The sequence below is a fragment of the Felis catus genome, chromosome B3 (assembly GCF_018350175.1).
Source record: "Felis catus isolate Fca126 chromosome B3, F.catus_Fca126_mat1.0, whole genome shotgun sequence".
Taxonomy (NCBI): Eukaryota; Metazoa; Chordata; class Mammalia; order Carnivora; family Felidae; genus Felis; species Felis catus.
In genome coordinates this window covers 134,361,990-134,389,195 of record NC_058373.1, presented here as the reverse complement: position 1 = coordinate 134,389,195, position 27,206 = coordinate 134,361,990, and the positions used below count along the sequence as shown (strand labels likewise).

Here is a 27,206-nt window from a genome sequence, read left to right as displayed (position 1 = left end):
TGATTGGCAGAGATGTATTAGAAAACACCTCTCCATCTGCCCTGTGCTTCCCCGAGCATCAGAGACATGCGTGGGGACAGCAGAACACAGACTTATTTCCATCCCCTTGTCTGTGTCTACGCTTTCGTCCTCGCAATTCAGTATCCACGCTGTTCCCGAGAAATGGCGTGAATGGCTGACTCTGGCTCCGGGTCCTGTATCCCGGGGCATCTGGGATGGAGCTTACTCAGGAGGGCCCGGGTTTCCAGAGGAGCAGAGCTCTCTTTTGGTGCCCTAGGTTGGAAATTGTCTTCTTAGACAGCAGAACCATCTCAAATGAAATCGTAAGCAGACCCCGCGACAGATAAGACCAAAGTGGGTTGGGCAGGGGAGACCACTTGGTCCCTCCCCAACTTCATCCGTGGGTCCCTCCCCTTGGATGGCGCCATCCCCAGGACACAGCTCCCCTTGCCTCTCGTTTGTCCAGAAATCCTCTCAGAGGCCTTTTCCTTCGAGCTCGTGGTGGCCCTGTGGGACATCTCAGCTGAGGACACCAAGGCCCAGGTGCCTCAAGGCCCCCTGGGCTGGGGCAAGGGGCATGTGGAGGAGGTGGGGGCCAGACTTTAAGCCAGAGGAAACCTCAGCCACCATAGGCTGTGTTGTCACAGGGAGGTTCTTTAGGGTTTCGGAGGAGACCTCAGACCGAGGTCCACGGTAGTGGAATGGAGCTCTGTCTGAAGCCAGAGCCTGGGATTGTCCTGCTACATCAACCGTACTGATCTTCTGAAGCAGGAGTTGGCAGATCTCAGCCCATGAGTCAGATCTAGCCCACTGCCTGTTTGTATACATTCGGCTATGAACTAAGAATGTCTTTGACAGTGGTAGTGGTTGGGAGAAATCGAAAGAACAGTTTGTGTCAAGTGGAAATGATAAGAAACTTAAGGATAATTTTTTTAATGTTTATTTTTGAGAGGGAGGGAGGGCGGGAGGGCAGAGAGAGAGGGAGACACAGAACCCGAAGCAGGCTCCAGGCTCCTAGCTGTCAGCACAGAGCCCGATGCGGGGATCGAACCCACGAACCGTGAGATCATCATGACCTGGGCTGACGTCGGACACTTAACCGAATGAGCCACCCAGGCCCCCCAGAAATGATAGGAAATTTAAACGTCCATGCCTGTCAGCAGTTTTATGCGAACATGGCCGCACCCGGTGCGCTTACATTTTGTCTGTGGCTACTTCCTGCTGCAGCAACTGAGTCGAAGCTTTGCAACAGGCGACCCCCTTTCGGTCTGGAAAGCCTGAAATACTTAGTGTCAGGTCCTTTGAAGAAAAGGCGTGCTGACCCTCTTCAAGAGCAGAGCTGCCCACCAGAAATAAAGCACAGGCCACGTGCACGTTAACGTTTTCTAGTAGCTGTGTTAAAAAAAGTAAGAACAGGTGGGATTAATTTTCATGGTATATTTTGTTTGGCTAACATATCTAAAACATTATCATTTCGATGTGTATCCAAAAAAATATCTTCTATGTTCTTTTCTTTACTATCATTAAGTCTTCACAGTCTGTCGTGTACTTTGGCGCACCTCCGTTCAGACCAGCTGCATTGTAAGCTCAGTGGCCACACGTTGCTGGTGACTGCCAGATTGCGCAGGGCAGGTGCAGAGGGAGTTCAGCCCTTCCCATGCCGTTGGCTCTTTTGGTCCTGGCAGGTTCTCGCTGGCAGAGGGAGGGGTGCACGTCCCTGTGCACGTGGCCCTTCCCCTGGAAGCCACATTCCCAGCAGAGGAATCACGGGATCGCGTAGTGTCTGAAACGCTGTTGATCTGTGTTGTAGCTGCTCTCCCGTCTCAAGGGAAACTTGGAGGAAGAAAATCATCACCTCCTGAGCCAGATCCAGCTGCTGAGCCAGCAGAACCAGATGCTTCTAGAGCAGAACATGGAGAGTAAGGAGCAGTACCACGAGGAGCAGAAGCAGTACATGTAAGGGCACGTGTGGGGTTGACGCCTGTAGGCAAAGGGCGGGGGGAGGTTCTAGCTTCCCGGGCCCCATCCAGGACCTGTGACACTGTGGACAAGGAATGGCCCCAAGCCTGTTGGCGTCCTGAGGGCAAGGGGACAGACCACCTTACCAACACATCCTTCTCTTGGCTTCCCTGGAATGGTTCTAGGTTTCTGTAAGTGGTGGTGGTTAGCTTTTGTTTGTGTTTCAAAGGCAGTACCCCCACCAGAAGCTTTGGAATCTGCTTTTGGAATTAAGCTCACTTTTAAAAATATGACAGTGCTGGTGAGAAACACCTCAGGGAAGAATCCAAGTGGAAGGCTGAGCACAGGTGCCATAGCTGGTGTCTTTCTGTCACCTGTGTCTGTTTTCCCCTGGATTGTCGCAAAGTGGGTCGTTGCTGTGCTGTGATTGTCCTCCCTCAGCTGGTGTTAATGAAGTGCCAGCTCTGGCACGGGCCCCATGGGGTGCACAGATCCATTCCCTGGGGGCCAGGAACTGGTAGGGGTGGGGGGTTGTGCGAGGAGCACCTCTGTGCTGGGCACCTGCTGAGCTTCATGGAAGGCAACGTGGTGGGGAGATGAGGTTCTCTTGTGGACATGGAAGGTGGGCAGGTGGGGAACCTGAAGGTGGAGCCCAGCAGTGTTCTGGGTGCAGGGAATGTGCACGGAAAGAAGCCTGGACGAGGAGGTGGGCACTCAGCCGTGGAAGGCTTCTCTGCACAGCTTGTGAGTTTGGATTTGCCGGGAAGGATGCCATCATCCGAAAGGATGCTGGTCTAGCAGGGCCTAGGAAACAGAGGTCTGGAGGAGGAGCCCTGGTCCTGGAAACCTCATGCTTTAGAAGTTGAGTAATCCGAGATCCATCTCATGGATCTGGGGTGATTTTCACCACTCTGTGCTGTGGTGGGTGGGCTCTCCTTCCTCATGAGGGGGACTGGCTGGCCAGTGTGGGGAACGCAAGAGGAAGCTGGCTGGCAGAGGGATGTGATCACAGTGAATGCCGCCGCACTGGGCCCGCTCTCCAGCATAACGACACTGCTTCGTTACTTTTCTGGCTTTGATCCTGTAGAGGTGGCTCGCCACCTACTGGAGGATGGTTTACATTGAAAACCACGCTGTAAATTTAGGGTAGATCGGACTGACGGAAGTTGGCCGTCTGTAACCCAGCTGATAAAAAATGCCAGCAGGGGGTTGGGCAGGTGCTAACCAGAAGAGTAAGAGCCTGGTATCCAAGGGGGATGATTTGATGGTGGTTTTGCATTAGAGAGTGCAGAATGCCGGGGGCTTAGCAAGCTTCCCAGAGCCTGCGCTGAACAGAGAGCACCGTTCTGGGCCCTGGGAGGGGTGCAGTGCCCGCTCGCAGGGAGTTACTGTGCATCTGTGGGGCCAGACAGCCACGGAAGTGCTCACAGAGGAAGGCTGAGCAGCATGGCAGTGAGGACAGAAGAGTAACACAGACATCAAGCCAAGGGGGCTGGGAGCAGAGTGGGGCTTCCTGGTGGGCGCCAGAGGTTCACGAAGCTGTCACTCTTGGGATGTCATCGTACAGTGATGTCTCAGCTCTCAGTTCAGACGGAGCCCCTACAGCTCCATGACAGAAGCCTGTGTACCTGTCTCTGGTTCAGAGGCCTCCTTTTCTAACGAGGAGACCAGGGTTCCGAGCTGTCATGGCTGCTGAGACCCAGGTGGCAGCCTGGCAGTGCGTGTAGAAGGCACCGCCCCTGGGACTCCTGAGATAAAGCAAACCAGAAGCACACCCTTCATATCAGGAAGACCAAACTCGCCTAGGGCACAGCAGTGCCCTCTGGCAGCCCCAGGGTCCAGAGGGGTCTTGATCCTTTTTGTGTTTTTGAAAATGTGAACTGATCTCCAATAGTTAGTAATCAGGACATGTTGCTTCATGACCTAAGTTTCTGGCTTCTCTGAAAACATTGGCGGGTCTGCTGTGTAGGCCTCATGCATCCCTGCCTAGTGGCCAACTGTTTGGGCTACCGTGCCCACCGCTCCCCCTGCTCTTTCTAGGCCTGCTTTGCTCCTTCTCTGGCCCTGGAAGCTTTTGAGTTTGCCCTCGTGGAATGTTCTCAGGAACTGGCATTGGGATAGGTCCAAATCAGAGGTCTGACTTTGCTGAACTGACTAGCTGAGGGCACACCTTTCCCCTTTCACCAAAGGTATTATTAACGTGCAAGTGCTGTGGCCACCCCCGAATGCCCAGTGTCCTGAAAGACCTGGCCGCCAAGTCCTTAGAGCTTCTAGAAACATGCAGGTTTTCAGATGGTTAGGAGTCTGCTCCCTTGAGTCGGCTTGCATCCAGACCCTAGGTGATTTATCATGGCTCCTTAAGGTAGCAGGGCTCCCTGGACTCATGCCAGACGTTTCCATTCGCACATTCCCAGCTTTGTGATCATGAGGGTCATGACACTATGATGTCCAAATCCCAGAAAAGGTCCCAGGCTGGGCTGATGAAGTAAATTCACGTGTTTTATTTAAAACTGGATTGATAGCCCCCCTTTCCTCTCTCTTCACAGAGACAAATTAAATGCCTTACGGAGACATAAGGAAAAACTGGAGGAGAAAATCATGGATCAGTACAAGTTCTATGACCCTGCTCCCAAGAAGTGAGTTGATGGAAGTGTCTGTGACTTAGACCTAGAGCAGAGAATGTCCGTGTTCATGAGTGGGGTGGAAACTGCTCCCGTCTGGAGCAGCACCCAGCTTGTAGAGCCCATGCCTCCCGCTCTGTGGAGGCCCCGTGTGCAGGCCCTCCCGTGACAGAGGGGAATTAGACGTTCGGCCCCACCCCCTGTGCTCTGGCTTGTCCTGTGAGGGACGGCGGATGCCAGCTGACTGTGATGAGACGTGGGCTTAATTTAGCCACAGCCCTTTCAAGGGGGCAGAGAGTCCGTGGTTTTGGAGCCATTAAAATGGGACAAATGGCTGCCGTGTCAGGTTCTGTCTCAGGATTTCGCAGGACATTGCAAATCACGTTCCTGTTTTGGAGAAGGAAGCTGGTATAGCACCTCCTGCAGGTGAACACGGGAACCCCTGGGCCTCACACAAATTCCTCTGGGCTCCCTGAACCCTAGGGCAGGTTCACAAACACATTTCTTTCTCCAGGGAGCAGTAGCCCCCTGGCTGTGGGGCCCGCTCAGTCTCCCAGCAGGGCCGGCATCATCCATCATGATCGACCCCTGAGCCAGCCCTCCCGTGTCCTGTCCCAGCCCAGCCTCAAAGTCAGAATCACCATGAAGCCTCAAGGCTCCTCTGGTGAACCACAGAATTTCAGAACCTCATTCTCACCCTTCTCTCTGACAGAGAAATGGAGGCCCAGATGAGGAGACCGAGTGGTTTGTGTAGACACAGTGCTGTCTAGTTTCAGAGTCAGTTTTTTTGTTACATCAGGATGCCCCCATTTCCATTCAGCTGCTACTCTGTCGTTTACTCTTAAAATTCACTGGTTTTAATTTAAACGGCCTACTCTCTCTACCTGCCTCCTGCTCTCCCATATTCCTCTGTGCCAGGGACTGGGAGAAGAATGTCCACTCACCTCACTCACTATTAACTTTAACAGAAAATGAAGAGGTCCATGACTCTGTTCCAGAATGGCATTTTGACAGAAAAATTGCCAGCGAACACAGATGAGGTTAGCACAGCGCCACTTGGTTTCACACAGATAACCAAGAGTCAGTGGCCGTGTTTGAAGTCTGTTTTCCCAAGAGGCTAGTGTGGATTTCTGCCACAATACACATTTCTACCATCCCTGGGCCCCAAATCCAATGATTATGGTGATGAAGAGCACCACCATTCTGAACCCCAAATCAATGGCTTCCAGGCTTATGGAAAGTCCAGCTCCCATCAGGGCCCCCCACCCTGTGACCTGCTGGAGGGACAGTGCGGGTTGGCCTTGTCCTTCTAACAATCTGCTCGTAACTAGGAAAAACCACTGGATTGGAGCCAAAGCCTTAGTCAAACTCATCAAACCAAAGAAAGAGGGTTCCAGAGAACGACTCAAGTCAACCGCAGACAGCCCTCCCTGGCAGCTGGAGTCCCCAGACCCGACGACGCCATCTGCCTCTCAGCCCCTCCGGTTGCAGCCAGACAACCCCGAGACGGCCCCGTCTGGCTCCAACTTTGCGGAAGAGCAGGACCCCCTCAACGGGCCTGTGGGGAAAGGTACGAGTGGCCGACCAGGCTGCAGCCCGGTTCTGGAGGGGATGCTCCGAAGGGCCGTGCCTCGAGGGTGGAATGAGAGACGGTGCATGGATGTGCACGCATGTGCAGAGGGGCATGGAGAGGGTGTGCCTCATACGCACACATCTGCCTCTTCGCGTATGTTAGCAACCAGGTAGAAAATATACATCCACGTCAGCAGCTTCGTCCCGTGACAGTTTTGTTATTTTAGAATGAGAACCATCGCCCAGCAGGTACGCTGGGGTAGGGGGCCTGACACCCACAGAGATACTTATGCAGGCGCTGTAGAGACAGGCTCGGTAGTGTGTATGTTTTGGGGTTGTACATGTCAAAGATTTAGTGTGAGCTGTTGCTGTAGGGAAATCCCAAGTGCGTTTAACGTGTTCTGTGTGCACATTAGGTCTTCAGTCAAGTCCCTGAGTCCTACCAGCCATGGGGCACAGCTTACCCTTGTACTTAGGCCTGTCATTTGGAGTTTGCCAGAGGTTCTGAAATGGAGTTCTAGTTGTGTATGCTGTGTTTCATCACATCTAAGACTCTATCAGCTCTACACTGCATAATTACTTAATGTGCCCCCCGGGAAGAAAAAGACTGGCAATCAGAAGAGGCAGTGCCTTACCACTCAGAAACTTTGTTATACTCTTGTTGGAGAGCTCTTCCAAAGACTTAGGTTGCTGTGCCCAGACGTAAACGGAAAACAGGAGCAAAATAAATTGGTAGTGGCAGTGACCGTTTTATCAGAGGTACCCCCTGGCCAGTGGTGACTTTCAGACACCATCGGAGCTGTGTCCTGATTTCAGAGATGGGAAGGAATGGGGAGAAATGCGTGTCTTAGAATCAACCAAACACGGCAGTGGCCATGAAACGTTGTTATTTTTTCAAATTTACTTTTAAGTGGTGATTAAAGATTACTTACCCATAAACCTTGCTAGTAATGTAAGTGTTTATGCAGGACCCTAGGACTGTCTGAAGACCAGGCCTGAGACCTTTGTGCCCCCGGCTGCTGACGGCTGGCGGAGACAAGCTGCCTCTTGAGTGTGGCATGTGCACAAGCCTTTTGGGGGGGGGGGGGGCGGGGACATTCACCATGCGAGGTCCTGTTGTGTCACTTTTGAATGCAGAAAAAACGTGCACACGCACACACATTGGCGACGAATGCTTGCCTCCCTCCCCTTCTCTATAGATCAGATTAGGTGAAAGGCTCACGTGCAGCTAAGAGATAAGGAAGCCTAACCTTGGTTTCTAGAGGAGCCCTGTTGCCTCCCGTTTTCATGTTGGCCATTTAAATCTGTTGACGTTTATCCCCTCCGCTTCTATTATTCTGTAATTGACTTAGTGAACTACTATCCGTCTAATGAGCTAGGAAAACTTTGAGAGGAAAAAAAGTGCTTGGCTGGTCCAGACCGTTGAGCTGATCCATGAACGAGCAGGTCAGGGAAAATTATTCACAGTGGCAGCCATGTGTGGGGTGCTTCCTCTGGGCTCAGCATCCCTGTAGCTAATTTACATGCTTTACCTGTCTCCTTGAGTCCTAACTACCACGTCCGGCAGGCACGATTAATCATCCCTCCTCAGAGCTGAGAAAGTGAGGCTTGGTGAAATTAAATTCTTGCCAGTGTAACCAGTGGTGGAACTGGGATCCACGTCTGTCGGGGTGCGAGCTGGAGTTCTTGACCACAGTGTGCAGTTAAAGCCCTTTGGGTCCCGGAAGATGCTGAACTAAAGTGTGGCAGAACCTGAGGTCCCTTATTCTGGCCATCAGGTGGCGCTGTGGAGGAAGAAATAACCGAGGATCCCATATTGCTTTAATCCTAAATGAGAAATTGGTTAAATCAGCTGTGTCAATATAGGACGTGTTCAGAAAGTAAGACTTGAGTGTCTGCTCTGACAAGACTTTAAAGGCCAAGAAGTGTGGGATTGGGGTAGAGGTTGTGCGGGAGATCGAAAGGGAAATAGTTCTTGATGGGGTTTGGTACAAAAAGTGATATTTTCGTTGTTTTTAAACATATACTGCCAAAAGAGGTTATTGTAGATATACAGAGTTACTGGTGAATACTTAAGGGTAGACTGTTCATGACACCAGGCCAGAAACAGACCATTAGGGGTTTCCAAGGCCTTTGAACAGGAACAGGAGTAGAGTGAGCACCACATCATCAGGGGGCCTGTCATTAAAATGGACAAGTAAGAGAAGCCGGGTCCTAAATTAACAAACATCCTTATTTAATAATTTAACACTTTGAAATTGAAATATGTCTCAGCCATTGGCTCCTTGAGCAGTATATAGTTCTCCTCACGTGCAGAGTGAAGCATTGGCACAAAGATGCCGGTGAAATTAAATTGACTCAGAGCATAAATGATTCACGGAGTCCTGGTTCTGGGCTTGTCATGGGTATTGTTTCTGTCTTTCCTGGGTTGGACAGGATTCTGATTTCCTGACTACATTTAGCTTATTTAGAGTCATTTGTTGTTACTCATTTGATTTATTTCTTTTTTTTTTTTTCTTTTCTTCCTCTCTTGGGTATTCCGGGGAATAACAATTTAGCAACTCAGCGCAAAAAGAGTCCCTTTTTGAGAAGCAAAAGCAAGGACAAAGACAAGTCTCCAACGGCCCACCCAACTCTGTCTAAACGCCTGCGGTTCTGGTCTTCCTCTGACATCCCATCCTCTCCTAATGAGCCTGTCCCTTTTTCAGAAATTGGAGATTTCTAATCCTTTTCCTGTATCATGTGTCTTCATCACGTAATCCTCCTTCATTTCTGAAATTCAAACAAAACCAAAAAAGAAACAAACAAACAAAAAGTACCTAAAGGCCAGATGACCCATAGTGGACCCCTCCTTCCCAACCCCAGTTCAAGCCAAACTTAAAGTAGCCAGCGTGGATTCTGATTTCAAAAGAGAAGATGAGTTGTCACACCCTCTGGACCATTTCTCCAGCGCAGCACAGTTTTAGGGGAGCCTCGGGACATCCGTGCACAGGTCCTTGGGCCAGGATGTCCGTGCTAATAAGTAAGTCTGGTGGCCGTGGGCTGCCTTCCCCTCTCTCGCACCTGCAGGCTTATGTCATGCCCGTGTGTAAAGCAGGACTGGTCGGTTGTCGCTTTGCTTCCTAAAATATACGGCCTCTGTCAAGTGAGATTTTTTTTTAAGACTTATTTTTAAGCAGCTAAATTTAAAACCGCTGCCCTTTCCTTTGTCAGAGCACCGAATTGTTGGCTTTTGCTGACAAGGCCCTTTTTAAATGTACTCTATGTTTTGAAGGATTTACTGCTCCATTCAAGCATTTTGTATAATTGGATCGATGTTGCCAAGCCAGAGGGCAGCCCAGAATGAAGTTTTATGACTGTGTGGTAGCTCTCTGACCTCTTGGACGTGGAAGCCAAAATGGTAGCGGACAGAAAGACCATCAGCACACCAGTCACGCCCAGAGCCGGGGGGATGCTGGTCACGCCCAGAGCGGGGGGATGCTGGTCGATAGAGGCCTTTAGCTACTGCACTGTTTGCTGTCTTCCGTCATTCCTGTGTGGTCTTCTTGAGTTCTGCCACATTTTTTTTTTTTTATCACCTGTATGATTACTTCCGTGTTTTCCCTTGAACTGACTCAGCGTTGCTACTTAAATTTATTTTTGAAAGGAAAGATGATTATCAGTACTGTCTGTGGAAAACCAGTATCAGCATAAAAACAAGGGAACCATAAAAGTACATACATACCTACTAAGCTGTTGAAGTCGGTCAAAGTGGCACTGACTTCATCTCGCACGCTCCGCCTTGGGGACCCCGGGCCACCGTGCTCCTGGTCCCCCAGGACTCTGTCTCGCCAGCATGCCATTGGAATCGCCCTGTCTCTCTGCCATTCGTGCTGTCTGCTCATCTCCACCTCCCCTCCGCTCATTTTAACCGCACCTGTTGGATGCCTGTCCCGACTCATTCCACCAGACTTGAATCTTGCTTCTCATCAAGGGTATCTTTCAGAATCCAAATTTTGCCTTGGTTTCAAGTTGTAAGATTTGGGCACTGAAAACTTCCCGGCGAACCCAGACTTCGAGTGGCTGAGGGGCCGGTGGGGTCAGGTCCACGGAAGGGCCCTGGCTCTGGGTCCCCAGCCACGGGGTTCCTGGGTTGGGACATGGTGACGTCCTCCTGCTCCTAGTAGTTCCAACGGCACTCGTGTTACCTTCCATTTAGAGAGCCCATCTCCTTTCCTACTGTTAGGTAGTTGGAATGAGTTAGGGTTTTTTTTTCTTTTTTAATATTTTTACATAGATTTTGTTTTATAATAAGAGTATGTGTTCATGGTAGAAAATTCAGCGATTGCAGAAAAGCACAAGATGCAAGGTAAAAGTGACTCTTAACAGAAATTAAGAATTCTTACATTGTCAGCGTGGCAGTGAACATCTTCAAATCCTCAGTGAAGCCAGTTGACAGGATGCACATCCTGGGCCTTTGGAACCTTGGCTGCAGGCCTTGACTGATCTTGAGCGGAAGTTATGAGGATCTTTTTAGATCAGTCATTGGAGTTACATACAGCAGGTGTACCCCGTAGTTTGTATGTGGGACCTGTAGCAACAGTGTGTCGATCGTCTTGAGTTCTTTGTCTTCTCCCAGCTTTTCAGGGCTTGCAGTAGGACCCATCTGTAGAGCCAGGGCCGGCCTCTCTGGGCCTCCCGACACAGGCCTGCAGCCTGCGCCCTCTTGTTGAAAACGCAGCCCAGCTTCTGTCTTGTTGTGGTCCGTGTGCCCTGGTGTCCCTGCTTCTAGACCTCAGTGTGGCAGTCCAGCCTTCGCACGGGCTTTTGCAGCCCCATTTCTCAATGTCCTTCTCTGCCCCAGGCCCTGGGGACCTAAAACCAAAGCAGGGGTCCCCGCACAGAGGCAGCCTTGACCGCACAGATGCCTCCGCCGACCCGGCCATGAAACCCTGGCCCTCGGAGCTGAGCTCCCGGACCTGTTCAACCTCAGCCATCACTACAACCCCTTCCAGCTCCACCCCCATCTCCCGGCACCCAGGCCGCACCAAAGGTGAGTTGTGGGCCCCTCCAGAATAAGAGGGATAAGCGCCCAGGGTCCTTCCGAAAGACCCCAGGCTATGAGGTGGTAAGCAGAGCAGGTAAGCTGTAGACAAGCTTTGAAATCACAAAGGCATGGATTCTGCCTACCAGCCGTGTGACTCAGGGCAGACAACTTCACCATCCAGAGGCCCGATCCTAAGCCACTCTCACCAGCACTTTTCAGGAAGTGGTGGCACCCAGTAGCTCCAGAAGGGAGGTGAACTGGAGTTTGGGCTAAATGCAGGCAACGCCCTCACTCCACCGTGGTGGGAGTTTGGAGGTTTATTCTCTATGGAGGAAACACGAGCGTGTCTCTGAACTGGAGGTCCACTCAGTAGATAAGAGAGTGGGTCTCCTAAACTGAGGACAAGGGGATTTGGGGAGGGGCTTACAAACTGAACTTCTCCCTGGGTGCCAGGAGCCATACGTGTCCACACCTCTGGACGTGAGATTAAAATGTTCTTCGAGCCATCTGATAAGCTTGAGAAATTCCCACCAGAACAGCTCAGTCATATCTTGCCAAGTGAAGCCTAGGGAAGTTCAGGGATCCCTGGACACCTGAAGAGAGCCTCTGGCCAGGGCGACCAAAACCAATACGAGGCCACAGAGTAAACAGCACAGAGGTGACAGCTTTGAAATGCCTGTCATTAATAGAGTCCGAGATAAGTGAGGTGGTTTTACCCATGAAACAAGAACAGGATGCTGTAAAAGAGAGCAGTTGGGGGGAAAAGCACTTGGAAATCTAAAATCTACAAACAGGAAGATAAAGCTTAAGACTGAAAAAGACATCCTGCTTATAGTTTAGAGATATGAAAATATCTGAAGCAACAGCTGGAAGGGGTGCCTGTGGGGTGTTGGAAATTGGAGAGAACTGGGGAGGATTACTGTTATACCACCACCCCACCACCATACCACCTGGCTGTGCAGAACCTTGGTTTGACAGGCAAAGCACACAGGGTCCCCACCCTTAAGGCGCGTCTGGGTTAGCTCCACGACCTTGTTCACAGCTCATGAACACCTCTGGGGAGATGAGTGGGCACAGGGCGAGCAGGTGGTCCTTCTCTACTCCTGGCCAGACACTGGAAGTGGTAGTCTCATGCTGGTGGAGGTCAAGGGGATGGTGTCACATGCTAGGTGGACAGCCTGGACAGGCTCCTTGTCAGCAGTCTCCCCCCGATCTCCCGGGGCCTGGGGTACAGAAGCCCTGCCTGGTCTCAGGGAGGAGCCGGGACTCCATCTCCCCTCGGATTTCCAGCGACCTGTGCGGTTCAAGGTCCAGCCCTTCAGACTAATTCGCGGGCCCTGTCTGGATCCCAGTCCTAAACCAGAGCCTGAGCCTAGAAACCTCTCTGGCCATTCCTACACCTGTGGAGCCTGCAGGAAGGTGGGTCACCTCTGCAGACCCAGTCCTGGCCACGCGCTTCCCCGCCAACGTGTACTCACACTCCTCAGTATTGACTGCCATTGGGCAAATAGCCAGCTTCAAATGGAAACCCCCCCTTAGAGTCAGCCATTTCTCTAAGTAAATCTGATTCCTTTTAGAACAGAATTTATTGGTTTGTTTTGTTATTTTGGGGGGGAGAGTGCGTGTATATGTAACCAAGGGAGAAGGGCAGAGGGGGAGAGAGAAGGAATCCCAAGCAGGCTCCACACTGAGCGTGGCTCAGTCTCAAGACTGTGAGACAATGACCTGAGCTAAAATCAAGAATTGGACAACCGACCGATGTACTCAGACGCCCCTAGAGCAGAACTTAATAATCAAGATCTGGGTGCTACAGAGTTGCCGTTGCTTCTGGCCCTTTCAGTAGAGAAAGATGGGACACGTTATAAGTTTGTGTCAATACTTCCGATTCAACTGTAACATTACAGGGATTTTTCCTTCTTTGATTTCATATCTGTGTGTCCTTTTCTTACATGGAAATCTGGTCTCCTGAAACATTGACTTATCTTTTTCCCCCCAAATATGTGGTAAATGGTTTAAAAAGTTATGCCAGTGTTATTAAAGTAAATCCACTAAGCAGTATTTTCTTTATAGTTTTTTTACTCTCTAAGTTCCATCTCACTAAGGATGCACACGTAGAGTTTTACATTCAAAATGTAAACAGATCAATGTTTCTCTCTGTGTGATTGTTAACAATTGCATGCAGTGAGGTTTGTTCTGTTTTCAATTTTAGACTTCTTCATAAATTAACCCTGTTTTTAAAATACATAATATAGATTCAAAAACCTGAATAATATGAGGAGGTATTCTCAGTGTTCGAGGTCCCCTCTCTGCCCCCGTCCCCTGAACTCGATTCCAAAACCACTCTCTGGATACCCTTTTTCCTTCGGTACCGGTTGAAATTCCTGGTGCTTCTTTCTGCAAAAATAAATGGCACCTTGATTTTTTTTTTTTTCCACCTAGGCATACATCATGGAGATCTTTCTTACTTTAATTGGTATTAAATGGCCACATATCACACAGTCTTTTCAGCCAACCCTTCTCCAGAGCTGATTCCTTGAAGTGGGATTGCTGGGTCAAAGGGCAAATAAAAGTATACTTTTTCCTAAATAAGAGTCTGTAGTTTTTCAAAGTGTTCCAGAAACTCCTGCGTTAATAACCGATGACCTTACTGTCACCATAGGCTATAATTCAGATGACAGCCTCTGTGACCCGTCCCTGGAGCTGGAGTTCAACCACAGGCAGTACGGTGAGTGCTCAGTGTCCTGTCCTTGTGCCTGGGGTCTCAGACTCATTTTCATCTGCAGTACTTTTCCTTCAACCTCAGTCCTGTGTGGACGTCTGACATACAAAATGGGTAGACGTGAGGATAGAGAGGGGCCGCAGTTCCTCCAGGCTCCTTCCTGCCCTCCCCAGGGTCCTGAGCATGTGGCTTCTGCTTACATACCTCCAGGGACAGGGAAGTCACCACTTCTTTTTTTTTTTTTTATGTTTGTTTTTGAGACTGCACAAGTGGGGGAGGGGCAGAGAGAGAGGGAGACACAGAACCCGAAGCAGGCTCCATGCTCTGAGCTATCAGCACAGAGCCTGACATGGGGCTCAAACTCATGAGCCGCGAGATCATGACCTGAGCTGAAGTTGGAGGCTTAACTGACTGAGCCACCCAGGCGCCCCGGAAGTCACCATTTCTAAAGTATCCCGCGTCTACAGGCTCCAACTGCCCTTGCTTTGGGGTGCCCCTCAGGTTTGCCAGGGCATTGTGGTGACCCACACGGGGAGCACTGAGTGCCAGGAGGTCCCTCACTGTCCTCACTTGGAGTTCAGTTGTCCCACAGTAGCTCCAAGTTGTACTAGTCTTAGGAATTGATGAAGCCCTTGGCCATTTGATGTAGAGACATTGTAAGTTTCTGCAGAAGGGAAACAGTGAATCATACCAGCTTTCTCAAAACTTAAAAGCTGCTTTGGGTTTTGGTGAGTTTTGAAAAACAAAAATCCTATAAGGGTGAGGAAATGATTCTTAAAATCAGAAAGCTCACTGTGAACTCTGCTACTTGGGAAGTGATCAACAGTAAGTGTAGGGGCTATAGCATTGTCTCCCGTCTGTCATTGTCTTCAGTGTCTTATGATGCGGACGTTCATACAGATACAGACGCTGGCGCTCTGTATGAGTGGAAGGACATGCTCTGTGGCACAACAGTCTGACACGAGGGCCCCTTGTGTCTTTGCACCGAGGGGGGGGGGGTGCCACACCTGGACATACTGGCCGCGGTGCTTTGTTAGGGGCACTGAGGAGCCAGATTGGTGCTCCAGCGGCTGACCAACCAAGGGGTTTTCTTCCTAAGCACTCTGATTCCTTGAGCTTTTCTTATCAGGGGAGAAGGAAGGAAAAGCAGTTTTCAGTGCTGTGGTTGAATAAACAAAAGTGCTTTGGGGTCCTGTTGATTTGTGTCACGGTTTTCTTTGAATGAAACTTAATTCCTTTATAATTTTTTTTAATGTTTATTTTTTTTTTTGAGAGAGAGGCAAAGTGTAAGCAGGAAGGGGTGGGTGGGGGGGTAGCGGTGGGGACACAGAATCCGAAGCACGCTCCAGGCTCACAGTTGTCAGCACAGAGCCCGACCCGGGATTCGAACTCACAAACTGTGAGATTATGACCTGAGCTGAAGTCGGCTGCTCAACTGACTGGGCACCCAGGTGCCCCAAAACTTAATTCCTTTTTAAAGACGTGCGTTTTCTTCAATTTTTCCTTCTGAAAGAGGGGACTCTGCTTTTACACTGTTCGTGAAAACTGCGGATTTCTTGGCTCCTCCCCAAACCCTGTTTGCTAGTAAGAGTTTTCCAGATGCCTGCTATTTGCAGAGCGCACCAGCACTTGGGAACTGGACGCCCTATAGACCCAGTAAAGCAAGAGCAAACTCTCCCCAGGGGCGCGGTGAACAGAGCACCTCCGCGCGTCTTCGGTTCTCCGTGCCCTTCGGCTCGACACCAGCTGCGTGCTGAGGTGGATGCAGGGATGACAGAAGGGCAGTTCTTGTCCCCCAGGGGTTCGTGGTCCGGCAGGACAAACAAAGTGGTGTGGGGCAGGCCGGCAGGGCTCCTGGAAGAGTGGACCAGGAGAGCGGGGGTCTGCCGGCCTTGGAGGGCCAGCCCGCCCTTTGCAGCGGTGAAGCCACCCCCACCTGCAGCCGGGCTCGCCCCCCGCCCTGAGCTCCCTTGTGCACACACTCAGGCAGGCTCACGCAGCCAGGAGAGCTGCTGTCTCCAAGTTCCTTGTCACCGGAAGGGCCAATTTTTCCCTTGGGGGCAGATGGAAATTCGAGGCAGAGGAAGCAAGGAGCTAAAGGGCCAAGAAAATAAGAAAACGGGCCAAGAAAGCAAGGAGCTGAAGGGTCAAGAAAACAGCCAAGAAAAGCAAAAGCACACTCTCCCTCCCCTCCTCAGGGTCCCCGCACTCACTCCCGTGGATCAGCAAAGGGAAGATGCCCTGGGCGCAGGCACGCACCCTCTTGTACACGTGTGCACCCCGCCGTCTCCTGTCTCTACCCCCACCAAGTCTCACATGTGTTCCAGAAGCCTCTATGTAATAATAGGTGTGGGCGCTCTCCTCTCGTTAGCTTCCCCCGAGCAGCCCTTCTCTTTCGGTCTGCTTCCTGGACTAGCGTTCGTGTGCGATTCGTGTTGTTAACAAAATTGTCTCAAGTCCTAGCCCTAGACCTAATAAAAACAACGCTACCTGTCGTTTCTGGGTCACTTGCTGGATGCCATGCCTCACACGCAAGTTGCTGGCGCTCCCGGTGGGGGAACATAGAGAACCCCGGCACCCGTCCATCCTCAGGGCCTCTGCCTGGACTTTGGCGTGGACGTGCTTTGTTCTGCGGCCTTTCTCGGGTCAGGTGGTTCAGTCTGGGGTTTACCTGCTCGTTGGCCCTTGACACGGAGTGTCCTTTCCTTTCAGTGTCCCGACCAGGCAGCTTGGAGAGCAGTCGAAATGCATCCAGCGACAGCTCGCCCCTCAACCTGAAAGGTCGGTCAGCCTTGGCTTCCGCACGCTTTTCGTTATATTGGGGGCTTTGGTTCTGGGCTCGTGTTGTGTTTTTTTTTTTTTTTTTTTTTTTTTTTTTTTTTTTACAACAAAGTGGTCATCTTCACAAGGTTGTCTGCCTCATCGGACATTTACCGGTGGAGTCCACATCGTGCTGTTTGAGGCACACACCTGGGCGTTTGAGCGGATTTGAGTTTGAATCCCTTCATCCCCACAGACCAGCCCTGGGTGCCCGCCCCCCTGCCCCCCGTTCTCTGAATCTGAGCTACTTCATCTGTAGCGTGGGGGTACTGACCATAGTTCTGTCTGGTGGCCAGAGGGCATAGTGGGATGACTTTGATTCTTCTGTACTTTCTTAACTTCGTTTTATGGTGCACAGTATCGTCTGTCTTAACATTTCTGAGCATTTGGAAAGGATATGTGTCTTGTCCCAAGCCTGGAAACTTTGCACAGATAACTTTTTTCCCTTCGCATGCACGTGACCAGCCCCCGGAAGACCCCTAGCGTGGAACAGGTGCTGATTAATCCTTTAATACATGGATGGATGAGACCTACTGAGTGTGGTGCCTTCAGGCTACTAATATTCAATAATAGCTTAAACGTTACCAGGAGCTTCCCACTTTTATCTCCAGGAGTTTCGTTTTTAAATGCCAGAGTGAAATTCTGAAGCTCTCCAAAACGTCCTTAACATCCAAATTGCAGCTGGGAGAAGTGTGGCCTGGGTGCCCTGGCAGGGCTCTCTGTTTTCGGTGACTGCGAGGCAGCACAGAGCCCGCCGGAGGCAGGGGAGACGGCGAGGGAGACTCACGCGTGTCCCTCTGTACCACCCCGCCCCCACTCCCAGGTTCCTCTGACCAGCTCCACAGAAGGTCCGAGAGCTTCAGCAGTGAAGACCTGATCCCCAGCCGGGACACGGCCACTCTGCCACGGGACGCCAGCACCACGGGACGCGCCGCCCTCAGCCGCCATGAGTGCCCCCCGCCCCGGAACGGGCCTCTCCCCCAGGAGGGCATCCAGAAGAGGGGCGCGGGCCAGCCTCACGCTGGGGGACGACCCAGCTCTGCCTCGCCGAGCAGTGAGATGGTCACCCTGGAGGAGTTTCTGGAGGAGAGCAACCGGCGCTCCCCCACCCCTGTGAGTGGCCCGGGGCTTGGACACAGAGTGCCTGTCTTCCCCACATGGGCACGGGGGGCCGAGACCCTGGCAGCAGAGTCCCAGAAAGGGCCGGGCCGGGCATGGTGTGGCCTGGGTGGAGAGCTGGCTTGGATGGGGGAGGGAACCCACTGGTCAGCAAGCCACTGGGCACTGGCAGCCGGCCCCAGACCTCGGAGCCTGTTTTCTGCATTGTGAAGTGAGCAGGCAGGAATTTGCTGCCAGCATAGAGGGTAGGGATGGGATGTGCCCACCACTGGGAGCTGCTCTCGGGATATGGCCGGCACCCAACTTGGTGGGGCTAGGGTCTCAGCAGCTTTTGTGGCAGAGCCCCGAATACCCACTTCCCCCGAGCCTCCACCAGCAGAGGTTGGCAAATTGTTTCTGTAAAGGGCTCGATGGTAGATATCTTAGGCATTCTGGGCCATGCAGTCTCTATCGCAGCCTCTCAGCTCTGCCATTTTCGTAGGACACAGCCTTAGATCTTCTGTCAGTGAATGGACATGGCTGTCTTCCAACAAAACTTACGGGTGTTGACATTTGAATTTCATTTAATTTTCACGTGTCACGTAAGGCTTTTCTTTTTAAAAATTTTTAAAAATCATTTTAAAAATGTAAAAATTCTCCTTAGCTCTTAAGCCATACAAGAACATGTGGCCAACCAAGATTGACCTCCAGCTGTAGTTTGCTGGCCTGCATCCTGCAGCTCTGACCCCCAGACATCACTGGCGTTGGGGTGCCCTCCTCTGTGACTTGCCAGTGTCTCTGTTTAACTTTCCTGAAGCTACACACGTGTGTCTTTTACACGCTCTGCCTGACTTCAGTCAAGTAAGCAGTTGGGTTACTGAACAGATGAAGTATACTTTCTTGCAAATGAGATCTTGTAAGGGTTTTTGTGTTTTTTGAGCATGCATGAGTGCACGCATGAGTGGGTTGGGGGCAGAAGGAGAGGGAGAAAGGATCAGAAGCAGGCTCCACACTCAGCATGGAGCCCAACGCAGGACTCGATCTCATGACCCTGAGGTCATGACCTGAGCCGAAATCAAGTCAGATTCTCAGCTGACTGAGCCACCCAGGTGCCCTGAGATCTGTAAGGATTTTTAATGCTTCCATGATTCTGTCTCATTCCCCTTAACAGCGAAACTTTCTTTAGCCACATGGTAAACTCTATGACCCACCTTATAGGCCATGGTGGAAACACTAAGTATTAGCTCAGCAGATACTTACTGAGCACCTACTACATGTTACACAGTGTGCATAGTGCCTGCTCTCGAAAATCAGAGCAAACCATTAATTGGCAAGCTTTTCTCATAGATTTGCTAGGTGCCGAGTCTTGTGGTTGGCACTGGAAGGAGATAGAAAACATGGCCCCGGCCGTCCCTTCATTTACGTTTCTGTCCGGCAAGCACTGGCTCTGTGCACTAGGACTTGGAGAAGCCACACAGAAGCCCTGCTGCTTTCAGGAAGCTTATGGTCTGCCAAGTGGTTCCCAGACTCTCCTGGCGGCCTCGCCAGGACACAGGCTGCACCCTGGAGCTTCTGACTCCGTGGGTCTGAGGTGGGGGTCCCTGAGAATTTGCGTGTTTACTGGATTCCCAGAGGATGCTCTTGCTGTCAGCGTGTGTCCAGGCATCACACGCTGAGGAGCCGGATTCCATTTATCCGGTGGAATAAGTGAGAATGGTCCAGAAAGCAGGGGTGCCTGCAAATTGGAAGACTTTCCTTCTCGACCCTTTCCGACTATATACCTACCGCAGTGAGTTTCCTTTCCTTTTGTAGATTTCGGGGGGTGGGTCCTGTTCAAGGGGCAGGGCCGTTCCCCCCTCAGTTCAGACCTGTCCCTGGTAGTCCCCGTTCCTCACGCTCCATATCATCACCTGTCCCTTTTCAGCCTAAACAACCCCAAAATTATCTTACTGCAAAGTCCGTGTTGGAAGCCGATGTTTGGCCCTGGAGAGCCACCCTCACCTCTCTGCCTGCCTAGGGTGCACACCCCCTGCCCAACCCGTGCACCTGACCTCTCCCACCCTCCCCCGACCAGTCCGGAGAAGTCACAGTGTGCCCGTCCGTGCTTGCACCTCCCTGATGCCGGCAAGGGAGTGTCTCAAAATGGGCTCTCTGGGCGGCCAGAGAGGGTGGCCCCATGCAGGTGCGCATCACAGGATTAACCATGTGTAGGCAGCAGCTGGGTCAGCCAGCAGTAGGTGTTAATCCTGGTCTGTGCTCTCCGGGTGTGGGACCTGTTAGACCCCTGGGGCTTCAACTTCCTTCCCTACCCAAGATTGTCTTAATCCAGCCTTAAACAGCCTTGCAGCGTTGCTTCAAGAGTTCAGGGAGGTTTGGGTTTTCTTGGTGATTAACCTATGGTTCCTAGCACAGTGTCTGGCACTCAGGAAGCACTCAATAAATGGTTCCTGTCCCTGCTAATGACTGAAGATCTTAGCGTGTGCTCAACCGAGATCTGTGGCTCCAAACTAGCATAAAACAGTAGGTTTTGCCTCTGTCAAGTTGAGCATCCAGATGTTTCCGTGGGCCAGCAGTTTGTTGGCAGGTACAGATGGCTTCTGAGCTGCTGCCCCGTCCTGCAGACTGGCCCCTCCCACCCCCCCGACAGCTCACAGCAGGCTAGGGTCGGACTGCCCCAGCCCTCAGTGCCTGACTCCCACCTGCCACATGAATGCACTTCTTTGCCTGGTTTTGCAGTGTCCACCAGCCCGAGGAGGAACCTCCACTTGGCTCGTCCAGGCCATGAGGTGCTGACAGGAGGCTGAAGTTACCGAGCGGCATCATAGAACTGGGCCTCTGGTGGCTCTGTTTGCCTACACAGTGGTGGCAAGAGGGCACCAGTTCCCTGGCCCGGGGAAGCCCAGCCAGGGAGCGGTGGCTTGAGCGGAGCAGTCTGGCGGGCTGGGTCGTCACATGTCCCCCGCTCCCGCCACCCTGTCCTACCAGGCAGCTTGCCGTACTGGCTCCCACCCACCCCCGCTGTGCCTGCCTCTTATGTGTAGAGTGGTCTGAGTGGCAGTGAGGGTTCTGGCTTTGCAGGAGCTGGTCTTGTTCCCCTTCCTCTGTGGCTCCACACACAGAGCCCTTGCAGTGTGTCTGAGCACAGTGGGCTGACCGGGAAAAGAAAAGTGTGGCCCTGCCGGTCAGCTTCCCTCGGCCCTGCGCGGTAGGAAAGCGAGAACAGATTGGAACAGTTGGCTTTCAGCCCTGACCTTTCCAGAGACTGGATGAGCTTTGCGGGAAGTCCTTCCCGTGTCTGGAGGTCTTTTCTTTTTGTGAAGTTAGGGGGCTGCCGGAGTGGCATCTGGGGTTCTCTCCCTGGTGTTCTGTGTCTCGCCCCCTCCCCGTCTTGACTAGTGTGTGTGGGGCACGGGCGATGCTCTGCCTCAAAGAGGCCTAGCGGGGGCAGGAAGCCTCAGTCCTGGCCACCTGTGCTGCCCAGGGGACGTCCTGGGGTGGGGAGGGCCGTCGGAGCACCTGTCGGGGCCTTGGCCCACTTCTCACTCCTCCTCTCTTCCCCATAGGACACTCCCAGCTGCCCGGATGACCTGCTAAGCGACTTCTTCAGAAAGGCCAGTGGTCTCCCGGCCATTGGAAGCCAGCCGGGGCCACCTGCCAGGAGAGAAGGGGCCAAGATGCCCACCAGCTTCGTGGCCCCTACCATCAAGATGCCTGTCAACACCCCTGAAGGGAAGTTGCTGAAGCCTGGACAGTACGTGAAGCCAAACTCCAGACCTGCCGAGGCCGAGGCCCCGCCCAGTGCCCCCCCGAGGCAGGCCCAGCCCCCCCAGAGCCTGTCACTGGGCAGACCCCGGCAGGCCACGATGCCCCCGACGTCCCACACACCGGCCGGCCGGAGTGCGTCCCTGAGCCGTGCCTTTAGCCTGGCCTCGGCCGACCTTCTCCGGGCCAGTGGGCCAGAGGCTTGCAAACAGGAGGCCCCTCAGAAGCTGGGGGGTCCTGACACCTCAGGGGGCAGAGAAACAGGCAGTCACGTCCTGCAGAGCCCCACACCCCCCACCTCCCACAGCCTGGCCCGGGAGCGGACCCCGCTTGCGGGAAAGACCTGCGGCAGCTCCGGTCAAGGCCCAACCCCCCGCAGCCGGCCCCCGGACGTGAGGCGCTTCTCACTGGCTCCCCCAAAGGAGGAGAGGCTGGTCCCCCTGCAGCAGTCTGCCACGGCCCCGGCTATCGCCTCTGGAGGTGGCGGTGCCTGTGGCAGCAGCTCCCAGCCCCAGCACTTTCCATCGGCTGCAGCCCCGGCTACCAGGACCAAACCCCAGACGCCCCCCCACTCGGGGGAGGCGGCCACCATCGCCCCTGTCCGGGGGGCGCTCGGCGTCTCAGAGGGAGACGGGGTCCCGAGGCAAGGCCACGGCGAGGGCCTCCCTGCCAAGAGTCCGGGTAGGTCTCCCGACTTGGCTCTGCATGCCAGCCGGGCCCCTGAGGACTTCAGCCGCGGAAGCAGCTTGAAGAGCACGCCGGCGTCCCCCGAGCCTGGCGGGGACCAGCAGACGGTGTGGTACGAGTATGGCTGCGTGTGACTCGTCTGGACCGGCAGCCCCTGAACCCTGAAACTACTGACTCCCCTTCTGGCGGTGACGGGCTTTGCTTCTGCCCCTGTGGTGCCAGGAAAGGGCTTTAGAATGAGGATGGGGGTTCCTGTGCGTCTCTCCTGTTAATGAAAACACTGTGCCAAGCCCTGCGAGGGTTACACTCCCAGGTGTGTGTCTTCTGTAGCTTCCAGCACCTGAGAGCTTTCGAACAGATCCACACTTGACGGGGACACTCAGAATGCAGTGACAGAACCATTGAAGCAGACACTATTTGAGCACGTCCCGGTAGAACACTCATTTGCAACTCGTCAACCTCTCTTAAGGCACGGGTGTGTGTATGTGCGTGTGTGCAGATACACTTTCACGTGGCCAAGCCCCCGCCCTGCGGCTCTGGAAACTCCATTCCCTCTCCCCAAAGCCGTTTGATCCTAGGAGAAGTCCAGACTGGCCAAACTACAAAGATCTTGAGGACCTTGGTTGGGGGGACCCCAGAATTAGGCTTGCTGCTGAAAATCAGGGGTGTTGCCATGCCATTTCTGGGGTCCCAAGCAATCCCCTTCTGCCCCAGGGCTAAGGTGACCTTCTAGGCAGGTGGCAAGTGGCCTCGGGCTTTGCCCCCCCCCCCCCCCCCCCCCCGTCCCCCTGCAGCCAGCTCCTAGGCTCTGCATGGTGGGCTCGGGGGCCACGGGGAGACCTGCCTTCCCTGACTCACTTCTCTACAAACACTGGATCTGCTGGGGCTGGGGGGCTGGGGGCAGAGAGAGGGCCCTGCCCCAGCCCCGACCAGCAAGTGCACATAGTGTACAGAGGGGAGGTGTATGCAAGAGTGGGGTACAGCCTCTCCACTTCCCCAGTCTCAGATGAGATATTGATTTATTATTTCTGAATAACTTCTTGTGGTAGAAACCAAATTTCTTTTAATATATTACATATGTATGTACACGCCCCTGTGAGATATATGTCCTTTGAGGGGGAATCTATTTATGTTCCACTGGGAGTCCTTCTTTTTGATCAGGAATCTTAACCTGCTGCTTTTGTGTATTTGGTCAGATTCCTGACACGTTTTGTTTTCTGTTTAGTAAAGGTGCTCTTTCTGGGATATACTAAACTTGGTGATTTTTTTTTTTTTAAGATTTATTTTTTTTCTTTTGATTTAATCCGAGGAAAAAATGGGATTGTTAACAAGGTCAGTTTTAGGAGCGCTTTCGGTTGTGTATTGAATAGCCATTCATTCTGGAACACACGGACAGGATTGTAATAAAATGAGATGGCAGAGAACGGAGTCCTGGTTTTCTCACTGGACAGCCTTGGCATTATGGGACAGGCTGTCGGGGGCTCCCGGGGCTCCCTGCTTCACCTCCAAGAGCCTTCTCGGCCTCTGGAATCTACTCTTTGCCAACAGGTCAGAGAACAAGTTTTTCGTGCTTACTATACAGCTTTTTCCCAGACTTGTATATTTTTTTTTCCTAGAGTTTATTTTGAGAAAGAGGGCGAGTGAGCAGGGGAGGGGCAGAGAGAGAGAGAGGAGACAGAATCCCAAGCAGGCTCCTCACTGTCAGCACAGAGCCGGATGCAAGGCTGGAACTCACGAACCGTGAGATCGTGACCTCAGCCGAAATCGAGAGTTGGATGCTTAACCGGCTGAGCCACCCAGACACCCCGTTTTGATGTGGGATTCAGCTCCAACTGGTCCTTTGGATTTTCCCAAGAGTACTCAATTAGGATCTGGAATTTAGATCTCCGGGACCTCAGATCAGATGCTTAAATAGGAGGGAGGGAGGATGGGAGGCATATACATATCCACACATGGTGAAGTCTTTCTTCAAATGGCTTTCTGTCTTGCTGCCTCGGTGTCTCTCTCTTTCCTCACCAAGCTTTTTTTAACGTTTATTTTTGAGAGAGCACAAGCAGGGGAGGGACAGAGTGAGGGGGGACAGAAGATCCGAAGCAGGCTCTGTGCCGACAGCAGAGAGCCTCATGAATGGCTTCAACCCACGAACCGTACAATCACGACCTGAGCTCAAGTGATTGAGCCCCCCGTGGGCCCCCCGATTAAGAGTCTCCTGCCTCCTCGCCTGTCCTTTCGGAAGCTTGCAGTCCCGTGTGACCGCTCAGCGGGGGGCTGCCATCCACAGGCTCAGGCCAAACAGCAGCAGCCACCTCTCCGCTTCCTCCTGTGCAGACTTTGCCACCTGGCCACTTAGCACGTGAACCTCGCTTGGGATTCTCTGCTGTCTGGAACGGGTCTCCAGGGCTCACACTTGCCAGCCCCTCATTCATTCATAGTTAAAGGTGCCTTCACAGTTAAGGTGCTAGGTCCCAGAGGCTGCCCCTTGCGGGCAGCCCCCCAGGGCTAGCCAAGGGCTGACTGCTGAGCTGTAGGCCTGAAGCCCCCCACCTGCTGTCAGATCCTCCTGCCTGGACCTTCAGGCCTCGCTCGACTCTTCCACCTGGCTACCCCCCCCCACCCCCCACCCCTCTGGCTCCCTCGCTCATTCAAGGACCAGCTGTCCTGTTATCACAAAAACCAGAAGCCCGAGATGCAGGCTTGGTCCCTCCTCTCTCCACACCCCACACCTATGTCACGTTCTGGACTGTGTCTGAAATCTGCACCCCCACCCTCGTCTCAGTTTTTCTCATCTCGGGTCACACACACACACCTGGCCCTGGGTTTGGGCGGTAGCTTGCCCAATAGACTGCCTGCCTCAAACAACTTAGCCCTCATGGCACCTCTCAGGGCATTCACCCCCCGGTGACCTTTCCTTTTGACCCATTCCCCTCAGTCTCTGCCTCTGCACTAGTCACACCCATGCCTTTGTGGACTGGGCCGCTCTACATGGCTCACCGAGGTGCACCCAGCCCTCTTACGGCTCCCTCTCGCCCCAGACAAGCTCACACACATCCACAATTTTAATTACAGTCTGTTCCCAGAAGGCTCCAAACAGCTCCAGCCCCAGCCTCTCCTTGGAACCTCCGGACCTGTGTTTCCAGCTTGGATGTCCCTCTAACTCAATGCTCAGCATACTGTTTACCATCTGCCCCCCACCAAAGCCTCTTTGTGGTTCCCATCTCGTCTTCTCTGTCCCCTAACCTCCAGATGATATTTGACATCCCCCTCCCTCTTCCCTGTGTCCTATCCATTACTTTATCAGCTGGTTCCAGCTCTGACACCTCGCTCGCATACGCAGCCAATCCCAGGCAATGGTCCCCACCCCCGGGCAGTACCACAGGGTCCTGTTGCTAAGCCAGGCATCCCAGATCATGCCCTTCCTGAGCTCCAGGCACCTCCCTCTGCACGGGCCTGGGAGATATGGGACCTGGCATCTGAGGAGCCGACTAGCAGTTGGCATTCGTGCGCACAGCTCCAGGGTGAGGTCTATACCTGGAAAGAGATTTGGAATCATCTCCGGGACAAGACGGGCTCACCCTGGGTAGAACACTAAAGTGAGAAAGCACAGGACAAATCCTGGGAAGGATCTAGCCAGCGTAAAACATCCAGCCCAATGTTCATCAACCGAAGGAGAAGGAACATGTATACATACATAAAATTTTATAAAGATGTGTAATAAAATTTACAAATAGTAAAATATCTAATACTTTCTGCCTCAGAACCCATACAGCCAATTGATTCTCCTAGAAAGCTCTCATCGATTTCTGCCACACTTGTGTATTTGTAGCCAGCCTGTGCTTGCAACTGACATCTGTCAGTATCATTCCAACAGGGATGTTGGTTGAAATTTCCCTTTATGTTAACCAGTACCATGAAAGCAAAACGAACCAGAAACGCATGTCAGAACTTCACTCCTTTGTGGATGACAGGGGGACTACATGGTCACGGAGGAGGTCTGAATGCAGGATGAGCAAGTTTCCTGCATTTTGTGCTGTCACATCATCATGGCTACAGACCGAGCACACTTCTTAAAAAAATAGATGTACCGCCTTACGTGGCATAAATATTCACCCAAGACATACTTTTAAGTTTACTCTGCACTATGAACAGTTTCTCTGCCATTTTCTTAAGTCTAGACACTGAGAAAAACATAAATCAAGCCCTGATTGGTCCCCAGAAATCTGCCAATTTCTGTGGTGTAAATATTCTCACCATGGCCGATTCCAAGCTGCCAACATGGCGTCATGGACCATGGAGGTGGGAAGAGACGTGTGGCACCTGTTACGGAGCATCACCTCCACACCGATACAGTGGGTGTAAATAACCTCAGGAGTATGGGTACTGGTAAAATAATTAGGAAGCAGCAAGTTTTATGTATTTATTCCCTTTGCTTTTAATATTATTTATTTAGTATTTAGGGGTTGCCTGGGTGGTTTGGTCGGTTGAGCATCCAACTTTGGCTCAGGTCACGATCTCATGGTTGACAAGTTCGAGCCCCACGAACTCTGTGCTGACAGCCTGGAGCCTGCTTCGGATTCTGTGTCTCCCTCTCTCTGCTCCTCCCCCACTCATGCTCTGTCTCTCTCTGTCTCAAAAATAAACATTAAAAAAAATACAGTATTTAATCAAAGGTTTACAGAAGTTAATTTTTTTTTAAATATTATTTATTTTTGAGAGAGAGAGACAGAATACGAGTGGGGGAGGAGCAGAGAGAGACGGAGATACAGAATCCAAAGCAGGCTCCAGGCTCTGAGCTGTCAGCACAGAGCCCGACGCGGGGCTAGAACCCATGAACCGTGAGATCATGACCTGAGCTGAAGTCCAATGCTTAAACCGGCTGAGCCACCCAGGTGGCCCTAGTAAATTAACATAATTAAATTAATGTTAATTAAATTAAAACAAGTTA

The 27,206-nt window shown here is 52.3% G+C and overlaps 1 protein-coding gene across 7 annotated transcripts in view; it reads left to right on the top strand.

Moving 5' to 3' along the window:
- CCDC88C (coiled-coil domain containing 88C) overlaps positions 1–23,688 on the top strand; it is a 129,446-nt gene extending 105,758 nt beyond the window's left edge. For 6 of the 7 annotated variants that reach the window (XM_045060383.1, XM_023255961.2, XM_023255962.2 and 3 more), the window contains 8 exons: positions 1,811–1,956; positions 4,506–4,595; positions 5,912–6,150; positions 10,996–11,184; positions 13,838–13,903; positions 16,610–16,678; positions 17,541–17,830; positions 21,379–23,688. In XM_045060383.1, the coding sequence (XP_044916318.1) occupies positions 1,811–1,956; positions 4,506–4,595; positions 5,912–6,150; positions 10,996–11,184; positions 13,838–13,903; positions 16,610–16,678; positions 17,541–17,830; positions 21,379–22,398 (2,109 nt within the window). In that variant the 3' untranslated portion in view covers positions 22,399–23,688. The remainder of the gene's footprint in view (positions 1–1,810; positions 1,957–4,505; positions 4,596–5,911; positions 6,151–10,995; positions 11,185–13,837; positions 13,904–16,609; positions 16,679–17,540; positions 17,831–21,378) is intronic. The other variant, XM_045060384.1, reaches the window with a different exon arrangement.
- The last annotated feature ends 3,518 nt before the right edge of the window (positions 23,689–27,206 follow it).